At 42.8% G+C, this 21,212-nt stretch overlaps 5 protein-coding genes across 5 annotated transcripts; 3 read left to right on the forward strand and 2 right to left on the reverse strand.

The window, feature by feature from the left end:
- Nucleotides 1-511: 511 nt before the first annotated feature.
- Nucleotides 512-2,462, forward strand: EAF01_011774 (uncharacterized protein; the record flags this gene model as incomplete). Its single annotated transcript, XM_038920032.1, has 5 exons — nt 512-588; nt 670-942; nt 990-1,495; nt 1,583-2,085; nt 2,238-2,462. 5 exons carry the CDS (start codon nt 512-514, stop codon nt 2,460-2,462), a joined length of 1,584 nt encoding a protein of 527 aa, XP_038764422.1.
- Nucleotides 2,463-4,417: 1,955 nt separating this feature from the next.
- On the forward strand, nt 4,418-7,999 carry EAF01_011775 (uncharacterized protein; the record flags this gene model as incomplete). Its single annotated transcript, XM_038920033.1, has 7 exons — nt 4,418-4,420; nt 4,477-4,542; nt 4,606-4,664; nt 4,726-4,744; nt 4,835-4,864; nt 4,926-6,835; nt 6,883-7,999. 7 exons carry the CDS (start codon nt 4,418-4,420, stop codon nt 7,997-7,999), a joined length of 3,204 nt encoding a protein of 1,067 aa, XP_038764423.1.
- Nucleotides 8,000-8,618: 619 nt separating this feature from the next.
- EAF01_011776 (uncharacterized protein) lies at nt 8,619-9,094 on the reverse strand (the record flags this gene model as incomplete). The annotated part of the gene is made up of 2 exons (XM_038920034.1): nt 8,619-8,828; nt 8,891-9,094. 2 exons carry the CDS (start codon nt 9,092-9,094, stop codon nt 8,619-8,621), a joined length of 414 nt encoding a protein of 137 aa, XP_038764424.1.
- A 5,390-nt stretch (nt 9,095-14,484) lies between these two features.
- On the forward strand, nt 14,485-15,872 carry EAF01_011777 (uncharacterized protein; the record flags this gene model as incomplete). Its single annotated transcript, XM_038920035.1, has 2 exons — nt 14,485-15,057; nt 15,138-15,872. The coding sequence occupies 2 exons, from the start codon at nt 14,485-14,487 to the stop codon at nt 15,870-15,872; spliced, it is 1,308 nt and encodes a 435-aa protein (XP_038764425.1).
- A 2,980-nt stretch (nt 15,873-18,852) lies between these two features.
- Nucleotides 18,853-21,005, reverse strand: EAF01_011778 (uncharacterized protein; the record flags this gene model as incomplete). Its single annotated transcript, XM_038920036.1, has 2 exons — nt 18,853-19,181; nt 19,292-21,005. The coding sequence occupies 2 exons, from the start codon at nt 21,003-21,005 to the stop codon at nt 18,853-18,855; spliced, it is 2,043 nt and encodes a 680-aa protein (XP_038764426.1).
- Nucleotides 21,006-21,212: the final 207 nt, after the last annotated feature.

Genomic DNA, 21,212 nt, shown 5'->3' on the forward strand with positions numbered 1-21,212 from the left:
ACACCAGTCACTCTTCACTCACGCCAGTCACTCTTCACTCACTCCATGCACTCTTCACTCACTCCAGTCACTCTTCACTCACTCCATGCAGTCTTCACTCACTCCATGCAGTCTTCACTCACTCTTCACTCACTCAAACTATACACCCAACCCATTGCAATGGAAAGTTGGAGATAATAATTACAGTACAGCGTCGATACAAGTCACAGAGTATATTTAAACTATCGCTTTTGGATACATCAACAGCTGTTAAAAACATCCATCTCAATTTGAATTTAAATTCTGAATTCTCGGACTTGATATCGATTATAACCTTATTGAAGAGTGCATAGACTACAAGTAATATAGATGTCGGCGTTTAGAAATTCCGTCATGTCATGTAGTGGAACCAAGATGTCACTTCATATTTATTTATCTGGAGACCACAATTCCATTTCATCCATGGAAATTGAGATCCCGTTCATACAAAAGCAATCTCATTCAATCCTAACTTCACATGGGGTGTGACTAGATGGCTGAATTATATCCTTCGATTGCACAATGTGCAGTGGTAGCTACGGCTTTCAAGATATTGTTGTTTCCAGCATAGTTAGTTCTCTCTATCCTCCCCTCCACAATTGGAATTCCGTCCAGTTTTCAATCAAACTAGCGTACTGATTGGTATCGCAGCAAGTCTACAGACTTTGAAGTTCACAGGAATTGGCTCGCCATTACGAACAGTCTGCCATTGAATGAATGGTATATCGAAAAGACTTCAGAATGGACTCTCGATTATCCACCCTTCTTCGCATATTTCGAATTATTCCTATCAAAGTTCGCAGAATGGATTGACCCGTTGATGTTGGTAGTAAAGAATCTGGAATATGACAGCTGGCAAACCATTTACTTTCAACGCGCAAGTGTCATTGCAACAGAATTAGTCTTGGTATATGCGCTTCACCTGTAAGTGATGTTGATCCTTCCCTTGTTTCAATATTGACAGCTTCAAGCTTCGTCAAAACCGCCCCTTCCAGTTTAAAACGTCCTTCACAAGCAGCGGCTCTTTCAATTCTGCTCTCGCCAGGTTTACTCATCATCGATCATATCCACTTCCAATACAATGGTTTTATGTACGGTCTCCTCATATTGTCCTTGGTCATGGCGAGAAATGAGGGGACCAAGCTAGCAAGTGGTATACTCTTTGCGATATTGCTTTGCCTCAAACATATTTACCTCTATCTTGCGCCAGCATATTTCGTGTTTTTATTATCCGGATACTGCCTGGGGCCCAAGTTTGGACCTAAGCGCCCGTTTGATATCAAATTCGGAAATGCTATTAAATTGGCAGTTGGTATTGTAGCAGTGTTTGGAGCTGCATTTGGACCATTTGTATATTTTGGCCAAATGCCTCAAATCATTAGCAGACTATTTCCATTTGGAAGAGGTCTATGTCATGCTTATTGGGCTCCAAATATCTGGGCTATGTACTCTTTCACTGATCGAGTGTTAATTTCCAGTAAGTCTTTCTTCACCTAAATATGATCTCAAGCTACTTGAACTTCGTATTTCGATACTCTCAATTTGGTCACTAATACGAGTACAGTTGCCCCTAAACTCGGCCTCGCTGTTGATCAAACGGCTGTCAATAGTGTTACCCGTGGTCTCGTTGGGAACACTTCGTTCGCCGTATTACCCGAAGTTACCAAAGGCATGACTTTCGCTTTGACAGCCATTTTCGATTTCATTCCACTGTTCAAGCTTTACAAAAGCCCTACGTGGGACAATTTCATCGGGGGTGTAACCCTCTGTGCTTACTCTTCATTTCTTTTCAGCTGGCACGTTCACGAAAAAGCAATTCTCCTGGTCATTATACCTTTCAGCCTAATTGCCTTAAAGGATCGTCGATTCCTTGGAGCATTTCGACCATTGGCTGTGGCTGGCCATGTTTCCTTGTTCCCTTTACTTTTTACGGCTGCAGAATTTCCTACCAAAATCGTGTATACGATTTTCTGGCTTATCTTGTTCCTTCTTGCATTTGATCGCTTAGCGCCAGCGTCAAAATCTAGAATCTTCTTGCTAGATAGATTTAGCACACTCTACATTGCGGTTAGCATACCTTTGATACTATATTGTTCGCTGCTACATCAAATCGTGTTTGGTAATAAACTGGAGTTTTTGCCGTTGATGTTCACGAGCTCATACTCCGCAATTGGAGTTGTGGGAAGCTGGATTGGGTTTTTGATTGTATATTTTGATAGTTAAGATTAGTCAATGATACCCATTTTGTTTCTGAGAAGTTTTGGACTTTATTGATAGTGCAACAAGGGTCTAGAATGACATTTGTGAAGACGCTTCAAGTTGATGATTTCGCACAAGTGCCTAAGCGAAATTTAAAACGAGAGAATCGTGCTAAACGAATATTTGCATTAGAAAAGGATGAAGTCGAGCTAGAAGATGGAAGGTGGAAGATTGAAGATGGTTAGAGAAGTGTATAGGTCCTGTTGAAGATGTATCAGGATAGTGAGAATGACTGTGTAGGTGGGAGGAAGATTGAAGGTAGGGGGGTTGGGGATGAGAGGAAAAGTGCTTAAAGTTGGTAAGGAGTGAGCTATTATACGTTGGGGACGTGTGGGATTGGAGACTTAGATCATTTTAGAAATTAGGAGGCGTGAGTAATATAGGATCAAATTAACTTGCAAAACAGCAGTTTGCAAGTGAATCGACCTAGGCGGGGGTGGTTGTGCTGTGGCGAATGAGTGGGGGAGAGGAGGGATTTTGAAGTCAAGCTGGAGTGTTCTGTAATCTTGTCAGTATCTCAGACTGGAAGTCTAAGAGGGGGAATAACAATCTAAGCATCTGATGCTGCTCTTAATTGGGACTGTATCTGATATATGGACCCCAAAGGACGCTCTTATAGCAAGATTGAGGGAGTAGTAGAGATTAGAAAGAATTAGAAATAAACGTCAAAGTGATTGGAATTGGACGGAACATAGCTATTTTCATTTCGAGATGTGATGCATTCAACTACCAGAAGTGCAGTCCCTTAAGGAAGAGATAACATCAATGTCAACGTTCAGCACGGTAATTTGCAGGGATATCAGCCCCCCTATTTATATATATTATGCGATAATCATGTTTTCATGAGAAATTATCGTGAATTCCAATTGATTCGGTCCTTTCTTGTGGAAAACATGAGAATCATGCAATTCTAATGATTTGGTAGGGTATTCGAAGGACAAAGCTCGGGAGTTGAGGTTGGGTTGTTCCAAAAGCGTGGCCTGGCTTAGCGGGTGCGCTAAACCTTTTTAGTCAATTGCCAACGATGGCATCCGCCCGGATTTTCTTCTGGCAAAACTTTTGTGTGTTGTGAGACTTTAATGTAGAATGATCAGTCATGATTAATTTTTTGAAGAATTGTCAGCAACGACAACATCATCTAGAGTAACCATGGCCAAGAATCAATCGGTATATCATGTGAAGGAACAATACAGCCGTTCTTTTCACCCCCCTGAATCTAGAGAGAACCCTTGGGACGATATCAACAGACGACTACTCAACACGGTATACACCGGTACGGCTCAAACGAGTGAATATTGCCTTCAGGAACTGATAGAAAGTCAATAACAAAGAAGAAGAATTACATCCGAGCACTTTTAAGCACTTCCCGAGTCCTTGGCAGTTAGGTCGAAATTCGAGGAGCATTACATGAGAAATGCCTATTAGTTGGAAATCTTTTCCCCAAAATCATATATTTGTGGTTACTGGGTCAAATTAAAAGATAAACTGATCAATAGACATTCATATAATAGAACTCGTCTCTGGCTACATATTGAGCACAGGAAAGTTGCTTCATTCATGAGATTTGAAGAATTCATATCACTTAATAGAATTGAATACGGTTATGGGTCGCGAGTTCTCGAATTGGTCTCCGTCCTCACTAGTCCGTATCCATGTCATACACCCACGCTAAGCACAACCTCCCGACCTTTTCTTATGTTCTTCTTCTTTCCCCAATCCACTTCTTCTTCTTCCTCCTCTTGTCAACCTTTACAACGCGTAACAATCAACAAATTTCATCAACCATCAACTCACCACATACATTCTATACGTTTGGAGGGTTTCTAGATCACGTACCGAGACCCCTGGACGCGTCTTGAGCTATATCTGTAAGTTTAGCTGCTGATATTGATATACTTCCATAAATACTACCCAACTGGTGGAAGGGTGATCACAATTACCCTTTCTACAATACTCCACTCCACGTCACCGTTAGATCAAACCACCACCGAATTTTTAGGAGCTTCAACTCTTATATAAGTTTGGCGCAAAGCATGTCGCTTGCTCTATGGAGGGGTATATAAGAAACTAACATTCTTTCTCTTCCCCCGTCAGGATTCTCTGTTTGGTCAATGACCTTTGACAACAAATAAATATAACAATGGTAAGACTCAAATTTGTATCCCTTCAAAGTACATAAACATAACTAAATCTCCTTAGGTTCTCTTTAAGAGGAAGCCAGTACAATATGTACCTAAGCCGCATGTCGAAAATGAAGACACAGAGGTACAAACTTAATTTTACCCTGAAGATTTGCTATCATGACAGGATGGCTAATAACAGTCATAGGTCTGGGTAATTCCTGCTACTGGAGAGTATTTCTTGGAGTATGAACAATACTTAGGCCGGTAAGTTCTACATTTTTGCCCCTCACTAAAACCTTCCGAGGACCCGCGCTAACAACAACAGAATGGATTTCTATAGACAGGTTCGAAACCTACCCAATAGTAGCTAGCTAGCAACATTTATTAAAAGTTTCTAGCATAAATTCATTTGCCAAATTTCTGGTCATTCTCAGTTAACATTCTTCGATGCACTTAAGAGTGAGGTATGAGAATTATAAGAATCGCACCGCGCTAGTGAAGGGGGAAGGCTAACATATTATAAAGTTGGCAGGCGCACAAGAAGTCGAAGAGGCATTCCCGAATCCATTGAAACAACCAATTCTAAGACGTGTACAATTCTCAACTATTTCACGAATCGACACCTTGGTGGACATTATTTTCGAAGAGTTCAGATCCGACTATTTCCCTGGCGAGGTTGTTACAGTTCATGTGATTACAGGCGATCGACTCACTGGTACCGTAAGAGAAAAGACGCACTTCGGAAGCAAAGTTCTGCCAGATGGCTCACTAAGCGCACCTTTCTCGAGATATTTCGTTAGTCTGGATGGTCGACCAAATGAAGAGGCAGTGGTGGACGACCAGCATATTACTCGTGATCGCAAGATATTCACAAAGCAAGTTCTGCGGTCATTTATCAAGAAAACCGTTACAAGAGAGGCATGGACCGGCGCGCCTTGGCTGGTGAAGCACGACGTGGCTGCCATTTATAATATCGATACCAGGATTCCTCCACATCTTCGATATGAGAGTAAAGCTGCAGAGAGAAAGCAACATCAATCTCAGAAAAAATCGGGAGGGACTGATTTTGACAATATGATTGGTAGCTTTCATGGAGGAAATGGACCACAAGCTAGACTCCCGGAGTTGAAGCCAGCACCCAAAAGCCATAAAAGCAAGCAGCAACAATCCCAACTAGCAAAGGGTAAGCAGCAGCCATTTTTAGAGCAAGCTCCTTTGAATTTCATCCCTGCACATTTCCCTCCCCATCAATTCTACCCCCAACCCCACCCCAACTACAATCCACCACAAATTCCATTCAATTCTCACCCTCCTCCTCCTCATCCTTCTCATCCCCACCCCAATTACAATCCCCCTCCTCAAATTCCATTCAATCCTCATCCTCAAGCTCCTCCCTTCATGTCTCACACCTTTCAAGTCAATGGACAATCTCAACAAGCGGGGCCCCACTTCCAGAATTTTCACAATTCTAGCTTTGCGCTTGCGCCTCTTGCATCGCTTCCTCCGGCTCCTCTTCCACCACCTCCCATCAAATACCCAATCGAGGATTTGGAAGTTCCTCCCCGAGTTGATGGACCGAAACGACCCGACATCAAATACTTTTCGCAAGATAATCCAATGATGATCGGAAAGTCAAAGGCGGAGGGTAATGGCATTCATATGTCATCTATTGGCCAGTTACTGGAGACCTGGGACACCTTGAATGTTTACTGTCAAATCTTCAAATTGGACTCGTTCACTTTTGACGACTTCGTCGAAGCCTTGCAATTTACATCTGAAGATGTAGACTGCGAATTGTTCGTCGAAATTCATTGCGCTGTTTTGAAGATCTTGGTTAATTCGGAAGCCGATGATGGAAAGCTGCAAATTCAGTTACCGGAAATAGAGGAGTCAGATGACGAAGAAGAATCTAATGGTGAGGCCAGCGTTGCACCATCACCTACACCAGAACCAGAGCCAAAACCCAGAGGACGTGCTACTAGAAGTAGTCTCGCAAAAGCCGAGGCAGAAGCTTTACAAAAAGCCGCCGAACAACCTCCCGAAGAGCCCACTGGACCAGTCAACACTCATCGCGCAGCCGAGATGGAAGATAGTCTTGAATGGATCGAGAAGCTAAGAAAACGTGATTTCAAGAATGGTGGCTGGGAAGCTATCATGGTCGGCCTCCTGTATCAACTTTCGAAAGATGAGAGGCATTTCGCCGCTTGTGAAGCACTTCTTGTTGAGCTCGCCCCGCTCGATTCGGAGCCAACACAGGAAACTGCTCGCCTACAGTACGCCAAACTCGACGTCAATCTTCGTATCAAGGCACTCCAGATTATTTGCATGCTTACTATGGAGACTAAAGCCATTCGTGGTTACATGGAAGAAAGTAGTGAACACATGACGGAGCTCCGGAAAGAAAAGATAAAGTATCAGCGTGATAAGAAGGATGCGTAAGTTATTCAATATCACTTCTGGGGGAAGTAACTAATTGTATTAGTCATGATGCTCTCAAGAAGCTCAACGAAACGCGCAAAGCACTTGAACCACCACCTGAGCCAAGTCCTGCACCGGCTGCAGAGAAGCCTGTAGAGAAAGAAACTTCAGTCAGCGTTAACGGAGATGTAACCATGGTCGACGCCGAGGATGAGGTTCAGGACTCTCATGGAGATGAAATTATGGACTCGGATGGAGAGGCTCCTCCAACTCGATCATTACGCCGTGGATTAGACCGAGCAGCAGAGCGAAAGCGTAAGCGTGAGGCTGAACAGGAGAAGAAGGCAAAAGCAGAAGCTGAACCTAAGGCTCCTAAACAATCCAAGGCACTCACAAAAGTGCTCAAAGACATCCAGAAATTGCATGATGAGATCAAACATTGTGAGGAAGAAATTGCTATTCTTGATAATGACCTCCGAGAAGCTGATTGCCCTCGTACTCGTGTACTTGGCAAGGATCGATTCTGGAATCGCTATTATTGGTTTGAGCGCAATGGTATGCCATATAGTGGTCTTCCTACCAGCTCCACTGCTGATGCTGGATATGCCAACGGCTGTATCTGGATTCAAGGACCAGATGATCTTGAGCGCGAAGGTTATATTGAAATGAGACCTGAGTGGCAAGATGAGTATCGATACAAATTCAACCTGACTGTACCGGAAAGAAAGGTTATGGAGGAAGGAAATACTCACGTATTCAATTCTCGTGAGTGGGGATACTATGACGACCCTGAGTCAGTCGAGGGCTTACTCAATTGGCTTGATGCCCGTGGAAATAATGAGTTGAAACTTCGAAAAGAACTCCAACTTTACAAGGACAAGATCACCACCCACATGGAAAAGCGCAAGGAATATCTCAACCCTAGCGATGAAAAGAGTATCGATTCTACTAGTCACAAGCGAATGTCGACTCGTGGAAAACAACAACCTCATGTCGATCATACAGCTCATCGATGCTTATCCTGGCACAACAATACCGCAATTGAAGAACTAGGTCATTTACATTCGGATCAACCACGAAATCGTAAGCAAACTAAGAAAGCGGCTCCTATTTTACCACCGGCAGTTGAGGAAGAGAGACAAACTAGGAGTGAAGCGGCAAAGAGACAGAGAAAGCGTTAAATAATAAGTGTTTTACAGTTTTGAGGATGTTAGATCAAGGACGCTCGCAAGATCTACTAAAACATTTTGTTCCTGGCTATTTCATATAGAAACTCTTGAACGCGTATGGAGTTCATTGGTACTATGCATTTGCAATTTGGCTTTTGGGGGAGTTTATGGATGGGGTTGTGGGCTTCAACAACATATTTGAAGTTGGGAAATAAGGAAATCTCAAAAATTACGGAAGTGCGTGCATATATGGTATTTTACAAAAATGGATTGGCTTGTATTTAGATGGTTCGTGGTGAGGGAAGCATTGCTTGCGTTGCATTTGGATGGTGTTGGGGGTTGTATTTTGATGGTTAGTTAGCACTAAAGGGGGGAGGGAAGAGACGAGAGACTGGAGGTGCGGTTGTATGGAATATTATGTGCTTCAGGAGGGAGTGAATGAAAGAAGAAAGCGGAAGAAAGTAGTATATTGAGTGATGCGGATACCCAAAATACATATGAGATTTTTTGTGTAAAGGGGGGGTCTTTGGCGTATAAGATGCTTGTGTGTGTGTGTGTGTGTTGAGATGCGCAAATGGGGAAAAAAAGAAATGAAAGGGGCCTATTGGGGTATGATAGATTTCATAAATGGCTAGGAAGAACTATACGTAAGAGGGGAGCAAGGAGGCAATGATAAAACATACCCGAATAATTGAAAACTACATACTCGGGAATCTATACAGATAGATAGAGTGGAAGGAGGATTGTTTGGGATACCCTGAGTAGACTCAATAGTAACAGTCTCCTCGGCGCCAAAGACCGGGGCGAAGAAGTCGGTGACAACGAAGATGGCGTGAGAACCCTATTCAATTAGCATGTGGTAATTTTAGCTCTTCGCCCCCATTGAGCTACAAACACACTTGCCTCAGATGCTTTGACGAGGCTTGCCATATCACTAGTGTCCGCAGCCACCATCTCGACGGCCTGCGCAGTGAGGGTCTTGGCCGAGGCATTCTCAACATTGCGAGTGATACCGCGGACCTTGTAGTCTCCCGACTTCAAGGCGGAGGTAACTATAGAGCCACCTTGCGCACCCGTAGCACCGACAATCGTGAGAATTTGGGACATGGCGAGATACAGGAAACAAAGGTTATCGAAGGTAAATTTCCATCTATAAGAATCAATGGGATCAATGTGAATGGAATGGAATGCTAGGATACGATGCCGGATACATGCATTTTAGATTCCACGAGTCGGCATGTGTTCAATACGTTGGATTACTTCACGTTATATTGATTAATGGACCACCGGCTTCGGCGACATAGGTAAATCTATAGCTTCGAGATCTTACCATTGATGTTGGTGTGCGCTAACCCACATTTGTTGTGGACTCGACTATAAGGTTGATGATGTCGGAAATACTGGACTCCACAGGTAGGTTCCGTGAGATGTATTTTCTATCTATACTGTACGGCAAAACCTCTGTATAAGGATACCGATTTTTGTAGTCTTGTTTAATGATATAGGGAGGTATCTGACTAATCCCGACCCATTGCGGTAGTAATTCAGTCCCGATTAGTACCGATCGGGCCATAATCGTAATATGTTTTAGGATTTCAACTAAATCTCTTTAGAACCCTAAGGAATTTACTATATAATAACCAATCCTAATAATTCTATTAAGTCAATGAGAATACACGTGATTCGAAAAATATATCCTTATAAAGAGGTTATTCATATAGGGGGATCCTTATAGAGAGATTTTGCTATAATTTCTTTGTATTTTCCCCACCTCTAATTTTCAGATACATTTACAATGCTTCCAGCTTACACGGGAGGGCCGAAGCTGCTTGGCTATTCACTATCTGGTAAGCATGCAGTTTCAGTTCGCCTCGAAGGAAATTAAACCAGTCTGGGACCTGGGGCTCACAAGCTCCTTTGGTAGTGCAAAATCAGTGGCGCGGAGACAATCTAAGATTTGTATAACTTGGGGTCGGTTTACTAATATTCAATATAGGCTTTTTTGGACTGTTATCTCGATCGGCACTTGACGAACGGAATGGGGTAAATGAGGTGACGAATCTGAGAGTTCCCTTGTGACCTGTATTTACGGATTTGTGCTCCCAAAGCTTGTAATTTTGGACGGTATGAATCTAGAGCCCAATTTCTCGCGTTAATATGGCTCAAACGGGCAGGGTAGTAAAGGTCTTTGAAAGCTCCGCTACTTCACGGATTGATGGGAAGATAGACAAATGTGACGTGTGTAGAGTTATCTTTTTATATTTGCAGTAATGTTAATCCATATAATTCAACCTTGGAAGCAGTTGTGTTCTCAAACTTTTCCGAGGCTTGTCTCTCTTGATCAGGAAAGGCTTGAAAGAGTGTGTAATTGTTTGGTGGGATTATTGGCATTCTTTAGTTAGCACTCATTAGCCGTAAATTCTCCAACATCAACAGTGGGTGCACAGATTCATGGGAGTCTGTTCAAGAAAACTTCAACTTGTGGATTACACCAACAGTCATCCTTTTCAGAAACTCATCAAGATTCACGCGTTAATTGTCCCACATTGCAACTTGTACATAGTACAAAAATCAAGTAAAAGTATTAAATGCTTTAGGAATATCTTGATATTCTTCTGTCTGGGAGGGGGGGTTTCAAATAAGCTCAGTTGTTAAAATCACACTGAAATTTTAGAGAGAATTGGTACTGTGGAATTCCAAAAGTCCATGCAACAACTACTGTTGTATGCCTTCGAATATGACTTGGCTGTTCGTGATTCCTCCCGTCTAATGTATCCTGGTGGTCTTAAATTTATTTATCTCCGCTCCTCGCTCGAAAAATGGTTTCCCACTTAAACAAGCTTCATCTTCTCCACTAATGAGGTATGTATCGTATCAGCTTCCTTCGTGTCACTAAGCGACAGACCGCACATCTATTAATATAGTTTAACCATCTCCTGCGAATTCCAATATTTCCGCATATTCTCTACTCCCAAAGCTCCAACCTCATCATCCAGATGTGTCCATAAAACTTCGCCAAAGCTCTCCATCAAAACTTTCAGATGGGAAAGCTGGAGCTAGGTCTCGCCAGTGCGACACATCTTCACATATCGATGCGTTTGGTTTAGTCCGTGATGAATCTCATGGTGCTGACCGACAAGATCCTTGCGAAACTCTGGCGTTCGCGCGGCCAGCCCGGGGAGAAAGTACCGCTCTTCGATCGTATGGTGGAGGGTGAGTTGAGGACAGAGATATTTGGCGAGGTTGAGGAATGCGTGGATGGATTAGCGGCTGGAGCTTTTGTTGCTGGTGCAGGCGCTGTAAATCTCGTTCCACATCGTGCGGAAATTGTTATGCTGAGGAGGAATTGTCAGTGTTATTCTAGGTGGGCTGTGAGAATTGATCAGGTCAACTCCCCACGAATGCATCCATGTGGTCTGCTAGTCTGTTATAAGCTTTGGTTCCGGACGGGTTAAGCATAGGAGGCTGGGTCGATGCTTGCTTGAAATCAGTTTGTTGACGCCCCACCATGATTTATTCGGTTGAAGATGGTGTAGGGTAGATGAACGAGTTGTTGCAGTATTTGTATCGCAGCATTGTAGGCAAATATGTATTGTATTATAGATGGTAGGCAAAGGCCAAGAATCCCTAATGGGCGGTCATTCTCAAGGTAACAATCCGATGATTATCACAATGCAAATCTAGAGTACGAGTACCAATAATTCTTAAGGAGGATCGAGAATAATCAGAAGAGGATAAATCAACTCTAAATTTTTCCAATAATGACATTCCTTGGGACTACGGAGTAAAGGTGATTTAGCGACTTCCAAATTCGTTCGGTCTCGGGATCACTATAATTTGGGAACCTAGTGATGAATTCGTGGGTAAATTTGGAGCTTAATCCGAGAGACGCCGGGCGATTAGATACTTTGAACAGATCATAAATTTTACTTCACTTTTATTTGCGGAAGAACTTGAAGATAAAAAAGAAAGATGAAAGTTGCAAAGGTCCTTGGATGCTAGAATAGGGTTAACTACCTGAAGAATAGTATCTTCTAGCTATTTAGAACTTAGAATTACCCCTCATTACCCCTCATTTCAATACATACTTTCACTATATTTCGATACAAGGTGTAGTACGTTATGTTCTTCCACGGAATTTACATAGGATCGGCGTCCGTAGGTGAATATAAAAGATAATGTGTGATATATTAACTCCAAACTACACGTTTTCAAGCTCGATACTCGACGCGCCTTATTCGAAATCCGAGGATTAATAATTAAGAACAGTATAATCCCCGTTTGGGGGATCGGCTGGCTACCAAGGGAAATATCTTGGTGCACTATGTACTCAGAGGCCAGTGTCTTCAGAGACTCGACTTTGTAGAATGGTGGGTTTCTGGGGTCAGAAAATTCGCCTTATGAGAAAGACCGGATTTTGCCCAGGAAAATGATCACGTACCATTTTTTGAGGATGAATTAAATACCGAAGTGCGACTATTGAGTAATTGGTGTCATGATCTTCTGGCTTTCACCGGATAGGGAAGCAAGACTTTGAATTGTTAAGGGTCAGGGAAATATTATACTAATATCGTATGATATAGATGATGGCCGACTGGATATAAACATCGAGTAGTAGAGATTAGATTTCGCCAGATTTTCAATTCACCTTCAACCGAACTCTCTGTTCTCTCAAATCGAGCTCATTGACACTTGTTATGAAAAAGCCATTGGAGCCCGACTGGTCGAAGAAAAACGAGAATAATTTCTACTGCACTTGCATACCGTGATCCAGGTCATTGATTCACACGCTGATTTCCAGCCATTTATTGTGGACGCTATACAAGCTACTCCCCCCCAAGGAAGAGTCTCTGGGCATAGCGATATAGAGGCTCTAGAACAAGTAGAAGATGAAGACGGAGAAGTATAACAATCGAATAGAGAATCTTCGGGTTTTATTGGCCAGAAGGCGGATGTGAAACACTAGAATGTAGAGACAATGATGAATGGTCGATGAGAGTAGCAAATGGCTTCTTTTCAAAATCTGCAACACGAAGGTCCATAATTTCAAAGAAATTCTTTGGTTCCTTGCAGAAATATCCGTTGGTCTTTCCAAAGGGTTTCACGATGCGCCAAAACTATATCACGACCTTACCGTGAACCAAACTCCGCGCGAAATCAGTCTTCATAGTGGATTCAGAGCAGCAAGAAAAGGATAAAGTCTTCCAAATCCTCATGATACAACAGCATTGACACTCGCTGCAGTAATTTATAGACGGATTCTACGACAACATCACAAGTCTATTCACTCAGCTCAGGGAATGCCTCGAACAGAACGACACCAAAGGCATGCTCAGTTGTTTTGGCAAATAGAATTGGTACTACGGCATTACACGATTTTATGAAATTTTGCTCATAAGAATCCAGCAAGAAGAATTATCAATCTAGGTATTTTATTCCGATTAGAGAGGTATTGTCTCAGTTGGAGGTAAAAGGTAATAGGGAAATGAGAAATGAGAAGGCTATAACATTATAAACATTATAAACATCCGTACAATAGACTACGACATCGCAATCCTCACAACACCATCCAACTCTGACTTTCACTTTGCCAATAACATCTCCACATTCATCTATTACGATAATGAAGATACTCCCTACCCCATTTCCCTCACCCCGTAAGAGGCACTTCTCCTATTTATATTATCTGTCGATTTGTGGATTCGGAAATGTGGAGATCTGGGGATCGGGAGATGTAGATACTAAAATGTATGTGTGTGTGTGTGTGAATGTGTATAAGTATAAGTATAGGTATATTGTAATGGAAACACTACCGAGCGAGACTGTTTTGCTTGTCTGATTTGTTTGGATACTTATTTAGATATCTAGATATCAAACTATTGCAACGGGCGAAATGTATGTTACTGTGAGGAAGATATTTCCACCAAATCCATCTACCGGTCTAGTTGCCAAGATATCTAGATATCACGATATTGAAATACAGCTGACGTGTTGCTGTAATGGAATTTGCGCACTTAAGAGTAGATTCGAGACAGGAAGGCAGTAAAAGTAGCAATGAGCTGAGTATTGAGAAATGCCGTGAACCATGTCGTTAACAGAGTTGCAAAAAGCGCATTGAATGGCGCATTAAACGGAGCTGTAAACCAAACAGTGAAAAGAGCAGTGGACGGAGTATTGAGCAGATCATTCATTATTTAGATGAGTGCACCGATGTGATCTATACCAAATAAAATTAACGAAATCCAAAGTTGAATAAAATTGAATTAAATCGCTTAAGCCACTACAACATGCTCTCCCACTCCAACGTCCAAACGCACAATCTCCAATTGTGATATCAAGATTTAATTCCAAAATCTTTGGTAACATTTTGGAAACCTTTCTATTTTCTCCCTTCATTTTACTGATAGTTTCATTATTTGAAACTCTCTACAGTTGACTCGATAAATCCAAACACTGCGGGTTCTCTCGAGTTCTCGATACCTCTGAAATCCGCAACAATGACCCACCAGGTTGGAGATGGATTCGACTTAGGTTACCTTGACCCCGATTATATGCGTTTGCAATTGCAGAACCAAGGTTACTCTATTGGCGACAACATGATTAATCAGAGTCAGATAAACAATAGAGGTTCACTTATCCATGGAGACATGCTCCCCCACGATCAAATCGCAGACGGAGGCTTCCAAACTGACAACAATATGTTCTCCCAAGATCATATGGCAGATGGAGGTTACCACATTGACGACAATACGTTTTCTCCAAACCAGATGAACAACGGAGAGTATGCGATCGACGACGATTTCGAGATGACTGACGCACAAATGATGGATGGTACTGCTCCTGCTAATGGCGCATTTTCTCCCCACGAAGAAAATAGAGCATATGCAGTTGACAACGACATCGAAATGTCAGATGAAAGCATGATGGATGATGTCATCTCTGCCGATAACACTACTGCACCCCAAGGAGAAGATGGAGAGAACAAAGTCGACGATGATGCCGATGACAACGCGATCAATGCTGCTCCTGCTCCCAATGACCGCAATACTCAATATCGCATTATGTTTTTAGTAAGTCGGAATATGCATAGCCCCATAATTATGTATGCGTCTTTGTCGAGGACAACCACTAACTTGCAACGAAACAATAGGCCTTTAACCCTCCTCCCGCTGTCCAAATCGACCCAAGCCAAAGAAGTCCATTCCATGCCACTCCTATCGATATCAGACACATGATATATGAACTCTGTTTACCGGGACCAAGAACGGTTAACTTTGACTTGATTAAGTCACGGAGGTCCACTCGCCAACAAGAGTATAAATTTACAATCCCAGGCATCTTTCAAGTAAATAAGGACAGTCGAGCATTCTGGAACATGAAATATACTACTATCTACAAGCCTCACTACCGAGCGATGCACAAGTTCTACGGCACTCGCCGCCCAGGGCCCTTGATCTTCAACCCTAAGATCGACACTGCGTCAATCACCTTCCTCAACAAAATGCCAGAATGGGGATACAACGAAACTGAAGAATGGTTGCGACTTGTCCATGATTCATTACCCGATGGATTGGGCAGCGTCAAGTTTTTAGATATTCGTGAAGTCTCCACTAAAGGTACAGATCTTGATGATTCTGATTTGCAAGAAAATTTCTTTCCCGCGCCAGTTTGGAATTCCATCTTCTGGACATTGTTTGGAGGGCTAGAAAAACTTTACTTCACAGCATCCGATGTGGGTTCCCAAGGGAAGCGAAAGTTAAGAGAACCTGACTTTGCCAGACTTAAAGATTATGTTCTTTCATATCGTGCTTCGGGTGTTGCTTTAGGTATACAGAATCCAATTGCGGCCAACAACGTGGTGGTTAGATCTTTTGTTCCGGCTTGAGTGAGGATATCTGAGATGGAGTAGATCATGGGAGATTGGTAGAAACGATTGGTGGGGGTCGGATTATGCAGGTAATTTGGAAGAAGGATAGTGATACGAAAAAGCATTGTAGCGGACTTGCACGTTGGAGAAGCCTTGAGCAATAGAGACCGTAAGGATGCTGAGGGTTGGCATGAATAGATAAAGATACAATGGATGGGCAATGAATGCAGGAAGATAGGCAAGTCAACGGAATACAAACAATTAACAGAGACAAGAAAGTATTATCGATCCCGATATTAGGAATGTGTATTTTGCCTATTCTTCAAGCTCGAATTGACCACATTACCACGTCCTGATCCGGAAGGATAATCCCTGTGTATTAAATACAGGGCTGATAGTTCAGCACTTGTTCGCAAAGTGAAAAGTATCTCAACTCATCACACTTTACAATCGCTACACCTCCAACCACAAGAAATCACTGTGAGTGGTAGGGTATCCAAAATTCTGAACAAGTAGAATAAGTTCAAGCATTCAGTATTTAAAAGGTCTGAATGGTCTAAACGAATCGAACACTCAAAGACACTTGTTTTGAGATGCCACTGGTCCTTACACGACAGTGAAGATCCAGGATTCAACTCTCCCTTAGACCTCAATCTGTTATCCATAAGAGAAGTAAGCACTAGCTCATTCTTATTCTTCTCGTATTCTCCAGTTCAGCACTTGCTTGCTTATAAAACAGATAGCATCATAACTCATGATATGTAGAGATTGCCTGTTACCAAAATAGTTCCTCATCCCTGTCAGGTATCTTCGATATCCAGGATATAAAGGCCTAGTTCACCTGTAGACCCTAGACCGCAGTCCCCTGCCTGCAAAAGTAAGTAAGCACAACTATTCTCTTATACCTATGATTTTCTCCTTCAAATCGTAGCGTATGCAATGCCCCATTCTGTCGCTCCTCCAACTTTTCTTCAAACTAACTCTCCTTGAAACATTCCTTTTCTTCTCCTCCGCCTGACCTCCTAGAAGAGATTATTATTCTTCTCTTCTCCGTTCTGCAGTCAAAGATTAAACATCCCATACGCTGTCTTTAGCAGAACAGTTTCGAATACGGTATGCGACCCCTCTCTCCCTCTGATCTTCAATCACCCAGACCTCGCTGTCCCCCAAACCTTGTCTCCCCTGACTCTGCCCATCCTCACAACCATAACACTCCTTCACCCTCCTCCTCTCCTTTCCCCGTCGCTTTCAAATACCCCCTCCTCTCGAAAACGAACTCCGCATCCTTCCTGCCACCGTTTTGTTCCTCATCCCATTCCATATATCCTGCCCATCTCCCAAACCCAAATCCAAATCGTTCTTTCATTCCTTCGTTCCTTCATCCTCTGACAAGTAACCGATATCATCAAATGGTCACCGCCTATGTCGTATGCCTCATATCCCTCTCCTAAGCAACTCCATATAATCCCTTCCCCAGAAGAAGATTTCGTTCCTCAAAACATATCCAGGTAGTAGGTAGCAACTCTCAAACAACTCACATTTAATCTCCATCTCCTTCATCTCCGTCTGCCTTATCTCCATCCATAGCCAATTGCAAACGAAGTTTCACAAAGAACCCTCTCATACTCAAAAGGCACATATCATCATCACAATCAAGCTCCTTATCATCGCAATACCCATCATCACAATCAACCTCTTCAATATCCATCATCACAATATCCATTTATAAGCCACCCCCTCCCCCATCCAAAAATAAATCCCCTCACAAATCAGCCATCATCCCCTTCAGACATCAATTTCTTCAAAGAATCAACTTTCAAGGTCAAGGTTAGGTTAAGTTAGGTAAAGTTAATTCAAGCTAAAGGAGCTCGGACCTCATTTTTCTAATCTAGGGTTAGGTCACGGGTTCTGCATTTATCTTGCTGTATTGGGGGCATTGTGGGAGTGGATTGAATCTGGACTGCTGGAGTTTGTTTTGGGATCATTATTCTGAAGTTCTCTTATGGTAAGGATGAAGGGTGTGATAGGATGGAAGAGAATTTATTGGAATCACAATTACATTCACATACCCAAGTACCTACACACCCACCTACCTACCCAATACAAGCAAGTCAGAAGAGAAAAACCCAACCAGCCTTAAACCATAAAAGAAATACGAAGACTATAATCGATTTAATCCAGACAGCTGAAGTTTATCTCAAGACTCTCATTCATCAGTTCTTGAGAAAGTGATTCTTGAGAAAGCAGTTCTCAGAAAGCAGGACACTGGAATAGAATATGGGATATTGGAGTTAATCTTACAATGATTCAATCAACCTAGCCAAGCCAAGGAAATCTAAACAACCTTCAACAACCTCAAACAATCAAGAAATAATTACAAAGACATCCTTCCTCCCTCCCTCCCTTCCTCCCTTCCTTTCCTCCTTCCTCCTTCCTCCTTCCTCCTTCCCTTCTTTCTTTCAAACTCCATCCAAGCTGCCAAGTTCATATTTCAAATAGACTACAGTATAGCACAGCACATACAGTACAAATTCACAAGCATCGAAGTCCCCCTCTCTATATATCTCTTCCGACCCCTAATCTATCCCCGAGATAAATTTCACGGAATCTCCGGACACATCACGCATAGCAAACGTAGTAGATGTTCATTTAATATCATGACCCAAGTCTGCATGTTTAAGTTCTATGAATGTTTTAACTTATTTCATTCATTCATCCATTGATTCGTTCATACATAACTATCGCTATGCTGATGAGTTGAGCTGAGCTGAGCCGAGTATATAGTCAACTAGCAAGAAGTGATATGCTGTTTTTAGCTAGTAAGTGGTATTTAATAGCTAATGCCCGGTAGCTGGTAACTGGTAGCTGGCAGTGACCTAGTCGTGACTAGAAGTATTCCACCTTCTCTCCTTCCTCATGCCTAATACCTGACGCCTGACGCCTATGCCTACTCATAATATCTCATCGAGTAATTGCGAAGTGATGAAACCATCACACTCTATCCCGACATCGGAATATCCTTTCCAATAGCAATCCCCGGTGTCCCATTTCCCGCTCCCATTCCCGGGGTGCCCACCACTGATGGTATAGTTCTCTCGCCACCCCTCAGAAACTTTTCAGGTACTCCTCTCGCCGCCACATTAGCATTGCCAACATAAGCACCGAGTAATTTACTCCATCTATACTCTCCTCTTATTAATTTCTGGATCTCTTTATATGCATACGAGTTTACATATGGTAAACCTGTTTTTGGATCGCGGAATTTGGCGGGGTAGTGTGTTATTGCACAGAGGGTGCGTGGGGGGTGGGTCTGTGATTTGGTTTTTGCTGAGAGATGGGGTTAGTAGGGGTGGAAGGGAAATGTATGATAGTTGGAGAAGGGAATATAAAGGATGAAGAGAAAATTGTTTGAGTGAGGGGGAGGGCTGAAAACTTACTAGGAGCTTTAGGAAAAGTTTGGTTGAAAAGAATCCTCGTCTGTACATCTTTATTTTTAATTTCATCATCATTAAAATTCGTAAGAATTAGACAATTCCTCAATGAATATTCCGTAACAGGTGGTTGTAGAGGAGGTGGAGGAGGTGGAGGAGGAGCCGAGGCCGGAGAATAAGGTGAGTAATGCTGAGAAGGGGCGAAAGAGAAAGGAGTCGTCTGAGAGGGAATGAGACGAGGATAGTTTGTATTTGGAGGTTGAAACCCGGGGAGTGGTTTGGATCCATCAAGGGATGGGGGTTGAAGGAAGAATGGAGGGACAGTGGAAGGAGCTTGGAGGGGAATGAACGGAACGGCGTGGTTGTGGGACTGGGGAAGTTGAAGAGGTCCATTTATATGGGGAACAGCACCAGTAGTTTGCTGAGGTGGTTGAAGTCCACTTATAGTTGGTACGACTCCGGACGTTTGGTTTGGTGGTTGAAGAATGCTGGTTGATGGTGGAATAGTCGGTGGCTGTGGTGGTTTGAGAACGCCGGTAGGTTGGGATTCTGGATGGGGAGGAGGATGTAGAATGTTGTCTGAAACAATTGATATAGATTCCTGCTTTAACGAAATTCCATCTTTATTCAAATCATTATTGGTAACTCCAGAGGCGGTTCCAGGTGTAGATTCCTTTACATCGCTAATTGGCGTAATTTTTCTAGCCGAACCTGGAGTAGCAGCTCCTTCCAAGGCAGTTGGTTCTACAGACCCAGCTTCACTCTCATCCTCCATTTCTCCAGCCTTTCTCTTCTTCGATTTTTCCTTGGGTTCATCCGGTTTGAGTTTCTTCGATCCAAGTGCAATTAATTTCCCTCCAACCCACATCGCACGTCCACTCCACCAAGTAATAACCGGGCCATCCAATTTTCTGTTATGCAATGCCGCTAGTTTCAACCTCTGTTCTTCTTCCCTTTGTTGTTCTGCTTCTTCCCATCTACTTAGACTCTTGGAATTACTCTTCTCTACCCTTGCAGCTTCTGCCAATCTATCTTCCTGTGTCATAGCAGGTTTCCTTGCGGCTTCCTTTGCTGCAGCTGCTTTCTCCATATTGGCCAATTGCTTTAACCTCTTCTTTTCCCTATCTATCATTTGCGCATGTAATTGTTCTTTACTCTTTTGGGTAGTACCACGAGCCGAAGCTCGAGTCGGCGCATCCTCTGGGGTTGGAATCCATGAAGCACGTTCAGACTTTTTCTTCGGTCTTGGAGCAGGTTTCGAAGGAATTGTAGGATCGATCTTAACTCTCTTTTTGAATATCTTTGGCATGCCATCATTCATCTTGCGCTTTTTGGCCATTCGTTCTGCCTTTTCCTTGCGCTGTAACTCTTTCTCTCCTTCGAGATCATCTGCGCCGGCTGCAGGTCCTTGATCATCGTCGTCATCGGATGAATCCATTTGTACATCAGAATCGGCCTCCACATCAACAAATCCATGATCTTCTTCATTTTCATCTTCTGCGAATAAAAGTTCTAGTTCATCATCTGGTTCTTCTTGTTGTAGTAAAGCATTCAATCGATTCCCTGCAGTCGAACGTTTTTGTCGCGATGTGACCATCCATTCAACTTCTCCATCTCCATCTCCATCCCCGCCAATATGTTCGCTGTCGCTGCCGCTGTCGTCATCGGATGAATTCTCCTCAGTTCGCATTCGGGTATCCCCATCAATATCGTCGGCCATTTTTGTTGAATTGTTTTGAATGCGCTGTCGCAGATTGGGGTAAATATATTGTCGTCAAATATTGTGCAATGTTTTTGTTCACTACCGGTAGCCAATATATGCTATTGAATGCGCGACGCGCATCTTGCAATTATGAAGTTCGATCACAATTATTGTTGTCGAAAACCAATACGACGGAATAACCTTCAGCCGTCCCTTCCCAGTTCT

Source organism: Botrytis porri, assembly GCF_014898465.1.
Source record: "Botrytis porri strain MUCL 3234 chromosome Unknown BPOR_025, whole genome shotgun sequence".
NCBI classification, from domain to species: Eukaryota; Fungi; Ascomycota; class Leotiomycetes; order Helotiales; family Sclerotiniaceae; genus Botrytis; species Botrytis porri.